Raw genomic sequence first — 20,047 nt, 5'->3', positions numbered from 1 at the left:
CTTGTGAGAGCAGTTAGTGGCATAACCCTGGCTGCTAGCTCCAGAGAGCATTGGATTAGTGCCTCAGTACTCTGCTGTCCTGTGTGTGTTTGAAAGCAGCACTTCTATTACTATTTTGGGAAATGGAGAAGGAATCTTTCATTATTGAATTTCACAGATTGGATGGGTCACTAGTAGAGACTGCACCCTGGTAATTTCACTATTATATTCAGTAGTTGCTCAGAAGCAATCTAGGTAGACATTTGGCTTTAACTGATAATGAGAGCTAGTTTACATCAGGCTGTCATTGTTCTGTCAAAGCCAATGATAATTGAAATAACAGAAGGTAGTAAGAGTGTACAGTAGATTTCTGTTTGCCCCAAAGTTCTATTAGATCACATTCTTGTATATCACAGGAACAGAGTTAATACACTTTGTTAAATTTATATTCACCCTCTCTGCATTTTCTCTCAAAATGATGTCCCATTAGACTTCATTACTTTGCAAGAAAGCCCTTTGATATTTTCCTTACTCACCTTGTTATTATTAAAACAAACCCAGAAGAATATTAAATTACGGTCTCATCAAATTCATATAAATGGGAATAGGATTTTAATAGGTCAAAATGCCTCCAAGTTCTGCCAGTTTCTTACCAGTAGAATAGGATTTGAAAAATAATTTTGGCTTTGTAAATAGATAAAAGTTTTTCCCAGCTAGGGAAGAAAATGCTACATGGAATAATCACAACCACTAGGTGAAAAAGAGCAACTCACTCTGTTAAACTGAACTCTTCTTGGTTTGATTGGTTCATACAGAAAACTTCATAATTTTATTTCTGTGCAGTAACACAAGAGAAATAACATACGTCAAGGATATCCTTCTAAATCAACTTGATTTGTCACAAATTGCATGAAGACATTTCCTAACTGTTATACCTGTACTTACTTATTCATTAGACTATTTGAATTCTATTTAAATTACTTTCAACACAGCACTTAATTTATCTGACCACTTAAAGAGATCCCTAAGCAACAGATGAATCAACTCTGAAAATGTGGCCTTATACACTGAAAAAGCAAAGAGGGTTTGTATTCTGGAGGAGTTGAACTTATACTTTTCCTAATATTAAGGTTGTTCCCGTCTCTTCTGAGGAAGAATATCACACAGCAGTTGCTGCAAAAGAGGCTTTTTTTGTCAGTGATGTGAACCACAGTTCTTGTAAACTTCTAGAGTCCTAATCCTGAGGAAATTCCCCCCCATAGCCACATCAATTAATGCCCTTTATATGAACAGGGGTATTCAATTTTCATCTCCCTATATTTATTAACAGGTGAACTCTCAGAATACAACAGAGCATTAATCACTGAATTAGGAAGCACAAAATTAGGAGAAACTTACGGCTGGTGCATTATTTTGAATTGGCTCAGCTCATAATCTGATACATTCTGAAAAGAGAGGGAAAAAACAGGTTTGGCATTTTAAATGAAGATCAGTTTAATCAAGACAAATCTATTGAGTGAATTAAACAAAGATCTAAATAGTAGTTTTAAGTGTTGTAGCTACATGGTTGTCTCATCTTTGTTAATGCTTAACTTTTGTTTACTGGCCTGTGTAACATTACTGGAAAACTGGTAGCACACACAGTGTTGTTAAACTGGAATTGAACTGGGCATGCAGCAGCTTAAGTTATGCTGGTTAATGAATCATTCAAAAAGTGATAAGCAAGCCACAGTATATGGTCTCTTTCCAACTCCTTCCTTCCTCCCTTCCTCTCTTTCTCTATTTATTTCTTTCTCTCTTTCCCTCTTGCTTTCTCTTTCTCTCTTTTTCTCCATTTCTTTCTCCCTTTCTCCCTTTCTTTCACTCTTTCTCTTTTCCTTTCTTGCTCTCTTTCTCTCTTTCCCTCTTTCTTTTTCCCTCTTTTTCTCCCTTTCTCTCTTTTTTCTCTTTTCTTTCTCTTTCTTTCTCTTTCTCTTCCATTCTTTCTCACTCTCTTTCTTTATTTTTCTTCCTCTCCTTCTCCTTCTTTCTCCCTTTCTTTCTCCCTTTCTCTTTCTTTCTTTCCTTCTTTCTTTCTTTCTCTCTTTCTTTTCTTTCTTTCTTTCTTTCTCTCTTTCTTTTCTTTCTTTCTTTCTTTCTTTCTTTCTTTCTTTCTTTCTTTCTTTCTTTCTTTCTTTCTTTCTTTCTTTCTTTCTTTCTTTCTTTCTTCTTTCTCTCTTTCTTCTTCTTTCTCTCTTTCTTTCTTTCTTTCTTTCTTTCTTTCCTTCTTTCTTTCCTTCTTTCTTTCTTTCTTTCTTTCTTTCTCTTTCTTTCTTTCTTTCTTTCTTTCTTTCTTTCTTTCTTTCTTTCTTTCTTTCTTTCTTTCTTTCTTTCTTTCTTTCTTTCTTTCTTTCTTTCTTTCTTCTTTCTTTCTCTTTCTTCTTCTTCCTTTCTCTTTCTTCCTTTCCTTCTTCCTTCCTTTCTCTTTCCTTCCTTTCCTTCTTTCTTCCTTTCTCTCTTTCTTCCTTCCTTCTTTCTTCCTTTCTCTTTCTTCCTTTCTCTCTTTCCTTCCTTTCTCTCTTCTTCCTTTCTTCTTTCTTCCTTCTTCTTTCTTCTTTCTTTCTTTCTTCTCTTTCTTTCTTTCTTTCTTTCTTTCTCTCTTTCTTTCTTCTTTCTTTCTTTCTTTCTTCTTTCTTTCTTTCTTTCTTTCTTTCTTTTCTTTCTTTCTTTCTTTCTTTCTTTCTTTCTTTCTTTCTTTCTTTCTTTCTTTCTTTCTTTCTTTCTTTCTTTCTTTCTTTCTTTCTTTCTTTCTTTCTTCTTTCTTTCTTTCTTTCTTTCTTTCTTTCTTTCTTTCTTTCTTTCTTTCTTTCTTTCTTTCTTTCTTTCTTTCTTTCTTTCTTTCTTTCTTTCTTTCTTTCTTTCTTTCTTTCTCCCTTTCTTTCTTTCTCCCTTTCTTTCTTTCTCCCTTTCTTTCTTTCTCCCTTTCTTTCTTTCTCCCTTTCTTTCTTTCTCCCTTTCTTTCTTTCTCCCTTTCAACTGAAGTCAGCAGATTAGTATAACAATGGAAGGTTGTTTTAACAATGGTCGGGAGACTACTATGTCCCATTTTAGTCTCTTGTGCTAGATTTCTGCATGAATCCTCGATCCATGAAAAAGAGGATGAAAAAGAAATAGAATTTTTAGTGTGCCACCTTGGCACATACAGTGCCCATTCTAGTGCTGCACAAGCTAATGTGAATACTGGAAGTAGCTTAGCTAAATAATTTCAGTGGTTTGTGTAACCCTATCTACCTTTCATCTCAGCATGCCAAAGAGTCCATGCACCATGCTAAAGCAGCAGAATTACTTTTGATGTTCAAGCTAATGTGCAGCCTGAAGGAGAATTTCTTAAGTCAGAATTTTAAGATAGTCTAAATTAACTTTTTTTTTTTTTTTAATAAAATATCAAAAATCAATGGATTTTCCTTTAGTGAAAAAATTTCCAGTAAAGTCTCTGGATTGTACCCAAAGCAAGTTTATGATTCCATTATTTCAATCCAGATACTTACTAATACTAAAATGCCTTCTTTGTCAGCATAGATTTCAACAAGGCAGAGGTCAGCCTGAAAACATTAATTTAATAGATATAATTCTAACCCTACTATGTTTGCATCAGGAAGAGGAAACGAATTTGCTTGTTTCCTGAGACTTCCTAGGCACACCTGTAATGGATATGAAATCTCCAAAATGTTTTCTAGTGAATTCAGTGATACTGGGTTCATTGTATTGTGATTGATGTCTGCCCAGCTTTATCTGTTCCTCTGAATAACACCTCAGCCATCAGTCCCATTCCAAACTGTTTTGCCTTCTCTTTCAGCATCTCATCAGCATACAAAATGAGACACTAATGACAGATGTCTAAGATGAGGAGATCAAGTGTAAACCTTTTAAGATCTCACAGAAAACCCATTTACTCAGTCTGTATTTAAATTCAAGTGAATCTCTGAATTTTTTAAGTTCTTTGATCTATTTGTTGTGAAAATATGCCGTTTCAGACACTAGAGAACTCCCTACATTTAGTACCATGATTATACTGCAACAAAACCCAGCTGCACATCTGCGTTAGTATGTGTAGTAATTAGCAGCTGATCTAGCAGATCTAGAAATCATCACATTTCTGGGGAAATTTAAAACTCTATTGAGCTGTCTGATGGGCAGCTGGGCCTGTTGAGACTTTGTCAGCTGTAATGATGACTCACCAAATTGCCTCTGCAGATCAATGACCAGCAATATTAGGGCCATTTCCTCCTCCATTATTGCACCTTCTAAATAAGAGGAAGAAGCAACTATGGTTTTTCCTGTAAGGATTTGGTTTTTTGTTCACTCCCTTTTCCTTGCAAAGTAGACTGTTTAAACGTTTTTCTTGAGAGTATTAAGATTGCTGAGGCATAATTGCTTGGTGATTGCAGGCAAATAGCTTCTGTAATTCTCAGTGTCCTGCCAAGCTGTTGCTTGCTGGAATGTGCTGCTTAAGCAGCCTTCTGCCACAAGCAGCTCTTTGCCAGATCAAGCACTGATTTTAACTAACAATTTGCTTGCTAGAGGAGGAAGCTATGGATCTTAGTTCTTCCTATACTGATGAATGTTTCATATAGAGAGTTTTAACTTGATTTCCCCCCTCCTCACCCCCAGAGGCAGTCTTTAGGAAAGGGAGTAAGTCACAAGCCTCCCTGAAGTTGGCATCTATAGCTGCATCTGAAAGCTATCTTTTCTTATTTTGTATGTTTATATTTCTGCAGTAAATTACACCATTGATTACAACTAAGAGCTGCTGCTGCATTATTTTAGCAACAAAATTCTCGTCTTAGGAGAAGGTACTGAAATATCTTGCAGACTCAACACTTTTGAAATTACATAGTAGCTTCTGTAAGAAGATGACTAATCCTTCCAGGTTTTAATCATCCATTGTTCCTATTGTTGTTTATGATATAAATTTTTAGTGATTCATATTGACATGAATGGAATTTATTGCAAATGAATGTGTGTGACAAAGTTGTTGTTCAAACACTTTCTTTCCTGAAGGGACGTGAATTGCCAAATATACAATGAGGAACTAAAGGAACAGATTGGAATGTTTGTGGGTTTTGCAATTTTGCAATTTAGGAAGCCTACAAAAATTATGTTCTCTTCAAACCTATTACTGTTTTCCTCTTTCCTACTGTCTCCTTCATTCACTTGACATCAGCTTTCTCAGTAGCTTTCTTATCTCATTAGCTAACAGTAATCAAAACTCTTAGCTTGCAGATCAAGCCAGCCAGCTTTGTTCTGCAGATAGCATCATGGAAGAAGAGAAATGCTGCAGTGGTGCAAATGTTTGAGGTGTGTCACTCACTCCTTTACTTGCAGAAGCATGTCTTGGATCTGAATCTATCCTGCTGTAGCTACTTAGGTGCTGACAAAGGGGAAATCTTACATCAAAAGTAAAAAGAAGCTAAGTTATTGTACACTCTGGAGCTGCAGGCCTGTAAGTAGGTTTTATGCATTTTTGTTTGGAAAAAATTAGACTGACTCATACACATGGACTGTGCAGTATGTGCACAGTGAATTGGCATGTTTGAGATGCTCTGGTTCTGTGCTGTGCTTTACAAGCAGCCAGCATATGTGTGTGTGGCTACATGCCTTGGCTGGGCGGGATTTGTGGCATTTTGGAGAGTTGAGAACATGTGGAGGATGATTGGTAGGTGGATAAAGAAGAGTTGTCATGAAAAACGAGTCCTGACCTGAGGAAACTGAGTAAGTGTGGTGAGAAGGTAGAGGGAATGGGGCACTTCCATGGAAAAAAAACATTGTTAACACAATGTGGAGCATAGAAGACACCTTCACCTGCCTCAGATTTAGCACTACTCTAATGAAGTCATAAACATGGCTGTTAAAAGTCACAGGACCTGTTTTGGCCTTCACATTTGCTTTGTGGGTTTTTTTTTTTTGCCATGCTTTCACAGTTCGTAGCTGAGTTTGTGCTAAGGAATATTTTTGATAGAGCTATTGTCTCAAAAATATTTTCAGATATCATTGAAAAAGATTGTTGACACAGTTGAGTGTGTGATAGAGTTTTTTCAAATATATTTTGAAGTTCATAGGAGCACATCTCTTCCTTACTGCTCAGCCTCTTCTTATTGGTAAGCACCTGTGTAAGAAGTTATGGCTGCAGGTGCAAATAATCCTTGAACCATCTAGGAGAGCTGTGAAGAAACAGTAGGAGTTTGAAGAGGTTACATTTTGATGTGAGTGAGGCTAAGTCCTTTGACTTTATTTTGATTTGAGCCTGAGAGCTCTCTTATCCTTTGGAAGCACAATAGTAATGCTCAGTCTATTACCTTGAGCTTATGCATCATCTCTATCAAGAACTTATATATGGATTTTCAGATTTTGAAAAAGTCATCTGAGGTAATCCACTGTTTCAGTTTTAAATCAAGTGATCAGTTCAAGAAAGCTTTTAAATACTTTTCCCAATTCCTTCCCCCTTCCTTTTTTTTTTGTCTTTCTGTCTTTCTTCCCCTGTGAGTTGTGGTCATTAATGCTGTTTTGCTGACTGGTTTGCTATGGAAAGAATTCTATTAGTATAAAACAAAAGGTGAAATGAGTCCCTGGGAAGAGGGTAAGGACTTGTTTTATCCTCTGTATGGATGGAAAGAATTCTAATAGTATAAAAGAAAAGGTGAAATGAGTCCCTGGGAAGAGGGTAAGGACTTGTTTTATCCTCTGTAGCAGGTGCTAAGAGGAGTGCTCATCCACCTATGGATGTGATGTGTGTCCTCTTTTTTTTTTTCTTGTCCAGTTAAAACATCAGACGATTCAGAAAATTAAAGTTCCAAGGGAGTCACTTTCTGTTTAAGGCTCAAGGAATGTTTCCTCCTAAAAAAAGATATTCAGCTTGGAGAAGAGAAGGCACCAGAGAGACCTTATTGTACCCTTTCTGTATGTAAAGAGAACTTACAAGAAAGGTGGAAATTTTTTTTTTTTTTTAAATTTTTTTTTTTAACCATTCTCTGTAGTGACAGGGCAAATGGCAATGGTTTTAAACTGACATAGGGTAAATTTAGATTGCACAGAAAGAAGAAATCCTTTATTATGAAGGTGGTGAGACACTGGAATAAGTTTCCCAGAGCAGTTATGGATGTCTTGTTGTTGGAAGTGTTCAAGGTTGTGCTGGATGGGACTTTGAGCAACATACTGTGTGGCTAGGTGAGCTGTCAATATCTGGGCAATAGAACTGCATCTAAGGTGACAGTTTTGTCATTACCTTACAGTAATGCTGAGTTACATTCTGTAACATCACCAGTTCTCATTATGGACCAGTATGGAGGGGTTTGCTGTGAAATGAGGCTGTTTCTTTTTGTGAGTATGTGTGTATTTCAAGATAATATTGGATAATGAATTTTACATCCTGCTAATTTTATTGGTTGGTTGGTTTGGTTTGTTTCATTGGGAGAGTAAAGTCCTGGATTTACTTGATGTAAAGCAATTTTGTAGTGTTATTTCAAAGTAAGTGCATAATATATTACAGAAGCTCTGTATTCAATATGACCAACTTTGTGTTAAGACCTGTTTATGTTTATGGAGTCTGTTTGGTGTTGACAAGAAGACAGACAAGAAGCCAGGATTAGAAGAAATCTACAGCTGCATTTTTCACTTCTGAGACACAGAAATCTGGAGTGTAAAAACCCCACATTCTACAGTTAGGCAGCTGATATGAGTAAAAATCTTAAAAATCACAGAATTGTAATTGGCCATGTTAATGGTATCCTCTATGTTAACTGACATAGTGAGCTACCTCTAACAAATCAGAGAATGTGGCATTTCTTAGTAAAATGTCCTGATGGAATATAAAAATACCTTTGCAGAGTAAGATCTCAGTGCTGGCCTCTAGAAGTGCAACGTAACCTAAAGACTTTTGCCAGCGATATCTGTCGAAAGCTGTTCGAACGTCTCAGATTTTGTAAATCTCCGAGTAAATGCATAGTGGAAATTTTTTAGGCCCAAGGGGGGAGAAAAAAGCAGAAGAGAAGAAGGTAAATAAAATGTGTAATCCTTAGAATTAAAGGTCAGTCCAGAAATAATGGCATAATAAAGAGGTGTTTTACTGTGAATGGAGATTCACTATCTTTAAGACGTTACCCGTTCAGAAGTGTACGAAGCTGACATCTAGCGGCAGCAAGAGCACTTTGTGTCCAAAGTGGCTTTCTGATGAGACAACTTGTGCAGCAGATGAACACATTGTAACTGTATTAGATACTACAATGGCAATCCTCTCCATTTAAGCCTAACTCAAAATGCTGTTTCTTTTGTGTTACAGGGCCTTTGAAATTAAATCCTGCTCCTTTTAGTAGCATTTCACTTACATAATGCAAGATGATGGTGTCTGTTTATTTTCACAGATGCATAGATTCTTGTTAGTGTCATCCTGATGAAGAGTTTCATTACAGAGAAAAAAGTTGGAAGGGGCATTAGGATTAAAATATTCCCATCCAAAAAGGTGAGGACAAGGGTTAAAGAATCTCAGCAGTGTGAGTGAGGAAATTGGTTGTCAGCTACCAGTTTTAGACCTGTTATAAATAAGCAGGAGAAGTCAGGCTTCAGAGCTGTGATGCATGTCTCAAGTGTGGCATTACTCACAAGTATACGCTTCTCTGGGAGGGGAAGCAGGACTTTATGGTCAAAACTGAGATCTCACATGGAGACAAGCAAGATATGTGGGGTCTGAATCAATAAAGCATGCAGGCATGTGCTTAAGTCTCTCGTACTGAAGGCAGGAGGACAGGTGCATTTGCTGGGGCATATGCTGAACTGCTTTGCTGAGTAATGGTTGATCTCCTCGTTTTTCATTCATAATTCTATTCAAACACATTCAACTTTTTTCTTTTGTATTTTCTTCCATATTTTGTCTAGCTTATTCATATTTTAGTATCTTTGGAGAAAACACTTTTCCTGAAACTCTGTGTGATGCCTGCCCCAATGAAACTTTAGTTTAGCTTTGTCCTCAGTGCTACTATATGCATAATGGATAAATTACTAATAAAGAGGAAAGAGAGGAGCAAACTTACGCAAAAATAAAATAGGAATGATTAAAAAAAAATTAAATGTAGCTTGGGGGGGGGGGGTGTCCTTATCTGTAGTCAAAGAATGCAATTTAAAATTAACATAGAGAAATTGAAAAGCAATATTCAAATCAATCAAAGAGATCAATATTAGAAGAGTCTGTGTGAAGACAGAGGCAAATCTGAAGGAAGAAGGAAAGGAAGTGTTTCAGGGAAAATATAATTAGAAGTGGGCAAAAGTAAGAATAAAACAATTTTTTATTTCCAGGATTGGCAGTTTTTTCACAAGAATTGTCAAACTGCGTCAGTCAGGTTTTGGTTGCAAGTATTTATTTCACAGACTTCCTAGTTCATAGTAACTGTTGCAAATGTCTTGGAGGTACATATATTGGTAGTGTAGTTCTAGCAAGACAGCTTAATGCAGTTTCAAGGCTGAGGTGAATCATGCAGTGCTGCTTCTGTCATTCCGTCTCTGCTACTTTCAGAACATGGTGAACCATATTTGTTGAAATAACAAATGTTGATATTCTGCAATGAAACTTAAGTCACAGTTATAGAATTGGTATAAGAAACAGCTGCTGTCATTTCAGATAGGTGAGCCTACTGCTTCAGCGTGACAGCAGAGGTGAGCAGCAATGCTGTTTGTTGTAGGGCTGCTTTGTAAGGACAAGATTAGTTGTTGATAGTTGTGCCAGACAGAGCTGGGTGATGCAATCTTATCTGCCTTGAAGCTGGTCATCCAGTGCAGATGCTTAACAGTTCTAATATACTTTTGACCTTTTGGGTCTGAGTGTGGGAGTGATTGTGATGACATGAGGCCAGTTGCTATGTACCACCACTATGGCTTCTCTGGCTTTATCTGCACTCATGGGGGTATCTCCTTACTGTTTGGACATGCTTTTCCAAAACGGTGAAAGCATAAGGAGAAGTTGGGCCATAATTCCAGCAATATCAGAGATCTCTAAGATTTCACAGCAGCCATCTCTGCATTTGCTTATATGATGCCTCATCTAGTAAGAATGAAGTTGTGAGATATCAGTGTTAGTACCAAGGGAATGAATTCAGGAAATACTTGGTGTAAATAGGACTGTTGAGGATGGGTTTCTTGGTCCACTGTGGATTCATCACCCATCAGGAAGTGCTTTTTGTTCTTGGTTTTGCTTGAGTTAAACTAAACTGCTCATCTAACATCCCATTATTAAGAGCAGTTTTCAACATGTCCTGGGAGTTTGAGATCTAGAGGTCTGTCATGCTGGAAGGAACAGTAGAGTATTCTACTTTTTTTTTTTTTTTTTGGACAGTCAGGATTACTTTAGCACCATTGATGGAAATCTGTTTATTGTATTGCTGCTCTGTTATTTCAACTGAAACTCAACATTTTATGAATTATCTGAATACTTTTAATATGCACTGAACTGCTGGATGGTTCTGCCAGAACTCCAAGGCTGAACAGTCTGTAGCACAGACCATGTCAGATTTGTCTAACTTTTGAGATGTCAGAAACCTGCTTTTTCTTGAAGAGAAAGGTATTTTCCTGAAATAGTAGGTCAGTGATTCCCTCTGAGTTGTTATTTTGAGGAAACTGCCTTTTGCAATAGTACCTAAAGTGTACATGTTTAAGGTTGCCCACTTTTGCTCTGAAAGACCTCCAATGAATGACTAAAGTAGTTGATCTCTTGTTCTTGTATATGCTCTGAATGGGTTTGCCTAAGATTTATTTGTTAATAACCTAGGGTTTCCAGATCATTTTCTATGCTCCAAGAGTTGCTTGCTCACACTTGGCTATCCAAGACTTTTTTTTGAACCTGACACGCACTGAATGAACAGTCCCCTCCTTGAAAGCTGACTGCAGAAGTAGCTTTGCTTTAAGAAGTAAAGCTTCATCTACAACATAAATCTGCCATTTTAGTGCATGCAGTGGGAAAGTTGATGTTATTTTTCCTACAGTATGGGTGTCCCTATTAGTCTTAGGCTGACCTGATAGATGAGATGTTCAAAGTTCTTTCAAAAATGATACTGCCTTCCTCACTGACAATGTTATGCTCCAGGGCCAGAGTTCTGTATTTGCATGTCCTTATTGCAAAAGCACTTACTGGAACACAGAAAATAAAACCACTTCCCATATCTTTATAGTAATGCACTGATATATGCTGATGCAAATTAAAACAAGTTTTAGTGTTTGAAAATGGAAGCAAGTCACCACATAGAAATAACCACTGTGACCGCTAGAAGTTTAGCCTCAGCAAAAACTGCCTGCTGCTGCTGTGGCCCAGAGGAGCCAGGTGAACCATTCAGCTCTAAAAATGCTTCATCAGTTAAAGCATTGTTTTACAGGCCTCCTTTCACTTAATGATTAAGAGTATATAAAAGGTTTTGGCAAAGCTGAATCAGTTTATTTTGATGTTTTTAATATAAGGTAAAAGGCCCAAATGAAGTATGGCAGCGTTACTGCTTTAGTGGTTTCAAAGCATTTTATTTTTAGCTTGCAAGTATTCATTTTGTTTCAGAGCAAAGGGAAATATTCAAGTGTCAGAAGTTCCATTTTTGGCCACATCCAAGAATTAATGGCCTCAAAAATATTAGTAGTCTGTAGTCAAGATACCAGTGACCTGGCATCTCCAAGCAGAAATGTCAGTGTGGGGCTCTGCTAGAAGCAGAACTGGTGTTTTCGGAAACGACCTTTGACCATGATTCAGACTCAAGGTGGAAAGGCACTAGGCTGTTGACCAGTTTTGGACACACTTTGATAATGACTTCTAACAGGGTTCTAATAATCTTGCCTGATTGCTGTGCTGAACCATGTCTGAGGCCAGTTGCTGCTTTCAGCTATCTGAGTTCCCTTCCAATAACTGCATGCAGGTGATTTGAGTCAGGTGGTGGCTTTCATTGAGTAACTTATTAAAAGAACACTGTTGTGAAGACTTGGTGTGGTTATGTGCAATTTCTTTCTAGCTCATCATTTCCTACCTAAAAAGTCTGATTTTGCTACCTGGTATATCCTTAAGTGAGAGCAGACCCCTCCACCAAAGTCCATGTACCAGGGTCTTGCTCAGATGGGAGTATAGGAGTCTCTTCCAGGCTGCCTTCTGCCTCTGAAAGTGTCTTTTGCCCCTAGATACCTGAGCAAGTTTTGGTTTAACTACCCCCATATCCTATTTTAGGGGTGGAGTGAGGGTGGGGTGCATTTGATAAAGTGCAGCTAGCATGGAGCCCTGCTGGTTCTCGCTCCCTGATGCCTACAAGGTACCACCAGGCAGGTCTGAAGAGAAGCTTTATGAAGGACCTGAATGACCCAGTGGCTCCCAAAGGGCTAGTCCTGCTCTCCTGACTCCTGTCATGGAGGAATATCTCCCATCCCTGTGCTGACTCTGGTGCTTCTCTGACCATTTTGTAAGTTGAACCAACTGTAAATGAAAGAAGGGAATTCCCAAGGGAATTCCAAGAGAAGAGAACCAAGAGAAGCTTCTGGTTAGAAGCAGGAAAGGTGGGGGGGGAGGGGGAGGGGGTTGGTGGGAGGAAGGGGATGGCAGTGACAGAAGGAGAAAACTGGTGATGAGGAGACCCCTTTCTGTCCCTGGCAGCAACCTCTTCAGTTGTCTGGATTTGTGTGAAATCTCTCACTGAAGCTGTTTTTCACAGCTGCTTTAAACCTCCTGGAGAGCTGTATTCTCTGGACATTGTGCTTCCTCTACCTCCTCCATGCTGCCAGCAACAGTTGTGCAGTGAGCTGGGTTAGGGAATTGGTCTGTGAAAAATAACAGTACAAAAATTGTTTTCATCTTGATAAAATCTTGTTGCACTAGACCTAGAAAAAGTATGTGTGGAGAATAGGAACATGTGGCAAAGATGGAAGGAAGATCATTGCCCATTTACCTACCTATGAAGCTGCCCCTCGAGTTAATCTGTTTAGTTTAGTGAAGAAATCGATGGCAGGAGCTAAACCAGTTTTGGTAGTTATTAATTTAGTAGGAAGAGTACTGTATTGGAATGGCAGCAGAGGCTGTCTTGGTGGAAGACACTCTGTGTGGTGCATTTAAAAAAAAAAAAGTTCTATCTATTTTCTGGGTATTAAGAGTTTCCACCCTGCTCTAAAGAGGGAGGCTGAAAATGGCAACAGGAAATAGCACAGCAAAATAAGTTCTCAGGTCACTGGTAGGTGAGACTGGCAGGGATGCCTTTTACTTCAGAAAGTTATAATCCTACTTAAATGCTGCTATACAGGACAAATAACTGAACAAAGAGGTTCTGCAGGTGTCTCAGGCTGTTTGGAACACTGGAATCAATCTTGGAAAATCCCAGAAGGATAGTGACTTTGGGCCTTCAGCTCTCCCCTGCTGGCCAAGGGCCTGGGAACTGTGCAGAAGTGCTCCCTGCTGACACTGCCTGTAGAAGCAGCTGCCTTCCTCTTTCCTGCATCTGGACAAACCCAGTAATTATAACAAGAAGTGATGGGAAATAGCTGAGCCTGAAGAGGCTGTACAGAAGAGGTATGAGAATCATCCCACCTCTTGGAGCAAATACTATGGCAGAAGCTGTCAGTAATCTTAAAATTGCAACAGCTGTATTAAAAGAAAAATCTGTATGTGAGAATACTCTTGAAAGATTAAGCAAAATCACAATTGTAAGCACATTAAATTTCATCAAGGGAACTAGAAGTAGCTAACCTCAATGATAAGAATAAATGCCCTTCCTCAATCAGAAACCAAATGTGACTGTACATGCCTGGCAGCTTCCAACACCTTCTTTTTGGAAATAAAACACATCATAAGCTCCTTGCATTTTTGCCTTGAAATAACAATTTTCTATGCCCACACAGGAATCTGCTGAGCTACGTAAATTTGGAAGTATGCCCCTGGATACTGGGGGATTTGCTGCACCTTCTTTCATATTGGTTTATATTCTTGAGGTTAAGCTTTAGTAACACTGTTTAGCATCATTTTAATACTCACAATGGTTATAGAAATCTGGTACAGGTACTCTTTAATTCACACAGTCATGAAAATGTGATGTATCTATATCTGTAGGCATCTTAAAAATGAACAGTTCATTTGTTTGAATCATATTACTTCAGCCACAGAAAGCAATGTCACTGATACAATTAAGCACTGAGTCCATCAGCAAGATCATGATTGCTGCATTTCAATGGTTGAAATAGTGTTGTGAAAAGATAGGTTTTTAAAGTGCTATCAGATCCTTGCAAATAGAAGGAACATCATATAGACTCATGGAAATTTAGGTAAGCAGCAGTGCTACTAAGATTCAGTGCAGTGAATATCCTTTACTGTAAAACATACGTGCTAGAGCTGAGTTCTGAGAATTCAGCTTTCATGACTGTTTAGTGTTGAAAAGACCAGCTGCCAATACTGCATGCAGCATGTGGCACTGGCTCAAACAGAAGCAGCTGTTACAGCCACTGGAGAAAGGCACATGTAGTAGTTTGTGTCAGTAGATGTCTTCATTCAAAGCAAGATCCTCATCTGTGTTGGCACACAGCATGATGATTGTGGATGAGGACTTCTGAGTTGGGGTGGAAGACGTGTACGGCATGGACTGATGACCTCTCTCCTGCTCTGTGATGCTCTGCAGAGTGCTGCTTAGTGGTTTATGGCCAAGACAACTCCAAATGCTTAGTGGTTTATGGCCAAGATAACTCCAAATTGAGAGCCACCTCTTGAAGAGGCAAAGAGTTTTTTTTTTTTTGTTTTTTTTTTTTTTTTGGCTAAGTACTTGGCTACAAAGAGGTTAAGGATGTTTAATTTAAACATGTGCTTTATTTTTTTCCCAATTTAGAAATTTGAAAGACAGCCTGTAGATGTAATGCTCCCTTTCCCCATACGCCAACGTCCTCTGCTTTTCTGGGATGCTTTCTGGGATAACAAATCATTTGTGTGCTTAGAAGGTTTAATTAAAATCTTCTGTGGTCAAATGCAACAAGCAATATCTTCTGTCAGTGCAACATGTCTGATGCTAATGCTGCTTCTGGATGATGGATTGTTGTGGGGACAGCTACAAAGGTATGCAGTAACTTAATTTGATTTCCTTTTACTTTGGCTATCTTGAGCTGAGCAGGTAATGCCAATTAGATGCAAAGGACAAGGTGCTTTGAAAGTTTGTCATCTCTTTTGTCCTTACATGAAAATTTAACAGTATAGTGACCCATTTGTTGAGTGATAGATATCTATCTAGTATAGGTTAAACTATTAGTTGCATTTCAATAAGAAAAAGGAGATCTAGTTTTGGATATAGAAGTCATTATATTAGGGTAAACAGAATTGCCAGTGCTCATATACATATATATTTCTCTGCAGAATATTGGTACACAAATAAAACACAGTAACTGTTTCTTTCCTTCTTATGTGCTGCTGCTCGTTCTTTATACACAAGCACATGTTTATGTGGATTTCATGCTGGATCTGAGTGCTTACTCAAGGTCTGGTTCCCTTTCTTCTCACCACTTAGTCTTCAAAAATGCAAATATCATTTTTTTTCTATTTGACACTTGATGTTAGACAATGAAGTCCATATCTACATCTAAAGTTGCCAAAGCTTATAAGTATCCTACTTTTAGTATGTTCTGCCGTGATTTTATAGCATTAGATACTGTTCAGGAATGGATATGAAGCAGACTTCCTTTCGATTCTTTTTTGCAAGTGACTTGAGTTATTTGTGAACAAGGCAATTAAAGAGTGGGTTATAAGAATGATGTCAAGTGTCACTGAATTTACTGTTGCACTATATATAAAGATACATTAATATTTTTTTTAGGAAACAAATAAAAGAGCTGCTATCAACTTCCAAAAATTAAATTACAGTAGTTAACAAGTGTGGTCCTTTCAATGAAGGTCCTTTCAATCTAAAATGTCAAAACCCACGCATCTTTGTTTCAAGAGTTTACAAGTCAATGACAAAACAAGTTGTTGACAACCAAGATTAAACATTTACAAGAAATTCCAGTTTTCCTGGCAGTTCATGAAATGTCAACCTTTGAATTTTAGTCTGTTATGATCTGACCATTGTCAAGCAGCGTAACTTTAAATGTATCAGCAAGCTTCTGCAGAGATTTTAATGGGAGGGGAAAGGATAAGTAGCATGTTCTCTTTGAGAGAAGTTGAGCTTTGAATACTATTGAAAGTTCTTGGAATGTTAAAAGACAAAACAGCTGCAATAGATCTATGGGCAAGGAACAAGAGAAAAGGTCAAAACTACAGGCAAATACCCTTTCACATCCTAATCCTTTCACTAATTCCTGAACATTCACATGGCTTCAAAAATAACTTTATTCCAGGGATAGGTATGTTTGCAAACAGTTTTTGTATTAGTCTGTTATTAAAATGATGTCTGAAATCCACTGATGCTAGCACAAAAGACTGATACATTAATCTCCCAATCCCTGTGCCTTGTGTGTGGGAGTAGTTTCTTTGTAGAAGAAAAATCTCTGTTGTTTGATGAGTTCTCTCCCATTTTCACCCTTCAAATGTAAAGTTTTTGCTTACATGCTGTTTAAATGCTTTAATCAAGGTTTTAAATCAATTTATAGTTCAAAGTGACCGCCATACATAATGCAGAAACAAGGTATAAATTGAATGAATATTGAGCAGCAGTTTAAAAATCATGTGCTGCTCTGAATGATTTGATGGGTTTGTGAAAATCAAGAGGCAATAATGGACAATGATCACATATAACAGCTATCCTGATGTCTGGACACATACAGTTATAATGCAGGAAAAGAACAGAAAAAGAGAAAAAAATGTGAATTTTTATAAGAGTCAGTTAAATGTTGATAAATTTTGCTTGTATATTAGAAGTTAATCCACCACTGTATTAAAAGGTTTGTACTGAATCCAGTCCTTTTTCAAGTGACCCCAGGCAAAACACAATCATTTTATTGGATAAAGCTAGTAAATTTTGATTACATAAATTTCCTTCATATATCAATAAGTACTGTAAGTACTATTTTTTCTGCATGGCTCTCCACATTAATTTTAGTGACTAAAGCTACTAGCAATGATCATATCACTTCAGTGATAGGATACAAATTCTTGTAGCTATTTCTGGTGCAACTAAAGTGTAAAAAAAACCCCATCCCTTAATAAATTATAGTGGCCACAGAATGAGTGTTTTTGCTACAGCCATGTTTTGTTTTATCCTCATTTATTTTTCTCATTATTGGAGGGGAGGTAAGAACAGGTTTTAAGCTTCAGACATATAGGCTTAGGCAATAAAATCCATTTAGAAATTTCTCCTTATAAATTAAGGAAATAACCCATAAGGGTTTGCACCTCCTACTAAACCCAAACTAAGGTATTGCATTTCTGCTCTGGGAAAAATAAAGCATTAAGTAATAAAATCCATTTTCTTTTAGTATTCTCTAACTCTGTTTCTTTTAACATGTGACTGTAGCTACCCAGCCACGTAATGTGCTTGTGTAATATGACCAGATGCCTTCTAAAGCACTTTAAAGTATTATTTATTTTTCCTCCTTTTCTTGTACTGGAATACTTGCCAAGCAAAAGCCCCTGGCATGTCCCTAACGTGTTTGTAAAAGGAATATTACTTTCCACTGTTATCTGTAAGAGAGAGTGAAACTGCAGCTGATTTTGATGTGTGTGTGAGCCCACATGTGTTGAGATGATGGATGGTGGGATAGTTGTTGACCTTCTGACTGATGCCTGTGCTTATGCAGAGTGTCTGTGGATCTGAATACCATTCAGCATGACAGAAGTGTCTGTATTCAGCTTTAGCTGATTAAAATTCATACCCAAGAATTCATGAATACGGGTTACTTCGAGCTGAAGCTTGACAAAAGCAAAATCATATTCAAGAAATTCTTGGCCTTGAAACCATATTTCATGCTACATTGTGGAAATTCAGCTATTGTCTGCAGAGGCATATTTTATCTGTGCTGCCCAAACAGATATTTCTCCTGTTTGGAATCAGTGTGGTGATTTGTGTTATGATGAAAAACATAGGAAAGTAGAAAGAAATATCTTATGATCTGTGGAGTTCCTCAGTTTCTCTTGTCCTGAATTTATTCAAGACCCAGCAGAAAATGTGCTACACTGTAGAGTTCAAGAATCATTAATGGGACAGGGAAAAGGAAGAAACAATAATGCAACAAATAAATCATGGTACAGTACTGAAAAAAGCCTGACATTTTGTTGGTAGAGCTCTTTCTGTTGGGAAGGTGTATGTGCTACGACCAAATACAGCCCCAGGCTTTGGGGATGATACCCTCATTCTTAAAGTTTTTCTTTCTCTTTCCTTCTGTTGCTGCTTTAAAATTCAGTGCTATTTTCATACAGATGCATTTCAGATTCTATGTGACCCACCTGAATCAAAAGCATTCAGGTAAGAGGTTGGCTTTTTGACTTATTTTTTGTTTGTTTGTTATAGTGAAGAGTCTCCTTCTTATGTAACATTATGGTGGCATGTATAAATGTTTCTTTAATCTGCTTTTTATATGCTACAAGACAAACACACAAGTGAAGTGTTGCACTTCTCCCTTCACAGGAAACCAGGGATTCCAGGGCAGATGTCAACATTTTCCTTGGGTGGCACTGAGTGAAACATGTTGTGAACTATAATCATCTGTCTGCATGTTTTTGTTACAAAGTATTATACAACCTGTATAGTTATTTTTCTGTCTTTTTCTATATTCAGATGGTTAAGCACCTCACCTACTTGTGTTATGCTAATCAAATGTTAGTTTAGGATACTGGGACTTTTATGTAAGTTTAATGGAAGATAAAGATTTGATTCTATCAGAGTCATACCATGACAAATCAACTCTAGGCATTTGTAAGGTTTTAATATTTCTCAGCCTTATGCTTCTCAAGGACTATCTTGCAATGGATGCAGCCAATAACACCTTTTAAAAGTATAGCTTGTATTCCAGTAGCAAGAGACAAAATAAGTGAAGGAAAAAAGCCCAGCTACGCAGGAACAGTGGGGGACCTAAAAAAATAACCACAGAAACAAAACAAAAGCATTCTACAGCAGGTCTCAAGGATGTTTTTCAACAATTTAAAATATCTTTCATAGAAATTCTGTGCCCATTTGTTTACAAATGCAAATTCAAATACTGCAGGTAGTAATACCTACAGGAAACCTAGAAGCAGTGCTTCTGCATTTGCCACACTAATGTGAATTTTGGATAGATCTTACCCTTAGGTGTATTCCAGAAGCCTGAAATACATAAAATGGTTGAAATTCTTGTTCTTTTAAGCACTGTTTTTGTGGGACATCTGGGAATTCTAATTTCTTTCCAGCCTGCCTCTTTCTGAGCACTGCTGTGTGATGTGGTTTTGCAGCAATGCGACCCACAGTTCAAGCCAGATTTCCTAATGATAATGTCTGTACAGAAATATGGCTGGAAAACTCACTAATGAAAGATCTCTGCAATTGCATTTGTATGTTGGTTGTTGTGTTAGTTGTTGAGTGGGGGGTTTTTTTGTTGTTGTTTTTTGGGGTGTTTTTTTGGTCATGTGGGCAAATTCCGTGAGTTTTTAGTTATGGAAAGAATCACTCTAGGAATGGCTGAAATCTTTCATTGCTCTTAACATTAAGTTCGTAACTGACAGGTTGTGCAAGCCACCTGATGATGATTTTAAGTTTGTATTGAGTTTGGCCAAGCTGGAGTTAATTCTCCAGTGCTGTGTTTTGCAGCAGCAGTTGATAACATAGCAATGTTTTGGCTACTGTTGAATAAGTACCCAGGCTATGTCTTTTCAATGTTTCCCTGCCCCAAGAGTACATTGAGGGATGGGCAGGATCTTGGGAGGGGACATGGCTGAGCTGGCATACCTGGACTGGCCAAAGAAGTATTCCATGCCATATGATGTCAGCTCAGATATAAGAATGAAGTAAAAGAAGGAAGTGGGGGGGATTGGTCCATGGCGTCTATCCTCCCAAGCAACTACCAAGCTTAGAGAGCCCTGCTTCCCGAGACCGACCATCGTCCTGCTGATGGGAAGTAGAGACTAACATCTCTCTCTTGCTTCCGCGCGGTCTAT

The 20,047-nt window shown here is 37.8% G+C and overlaps 1 protein-coding gene across 1 annotated transcript in view; it reads right to left on the bottom strand.

Moving 5' to 3' along the window:
- BLNK (B cell linker) overlaps window positions 1-20,047 on the bottom strand; it is a 99,063-nt gene that overhangs the window by 60,584 nt on the left and 18,432 nt on the right. The window contains 1 exon segment of the mRNA XM_054382189.1: window positions 1,378-1,424. Coding sequence (XP_054238164.1) covers window positions 1,378-1,424 — 47 coding nt within the window.

Source organism: Indicator indicator, chromosome 7, assembly GCF_027791375.1.
Source record: "Indicator indicator isolate 239-I01 chromosome 7, UM_Iind_1.1, whole genome shotgun sequence".
In the NCBI taxonomy this organism is placed as follows: domain Eukaryota; kingdom Metazoa; phylum Chordata; class Aves; order Piciformes; family Indicatoridae; genus Indicator; species Indicator indicator.
This window is presented reverse-complemented; position numbering and strand designations above follow the sequence as displayed.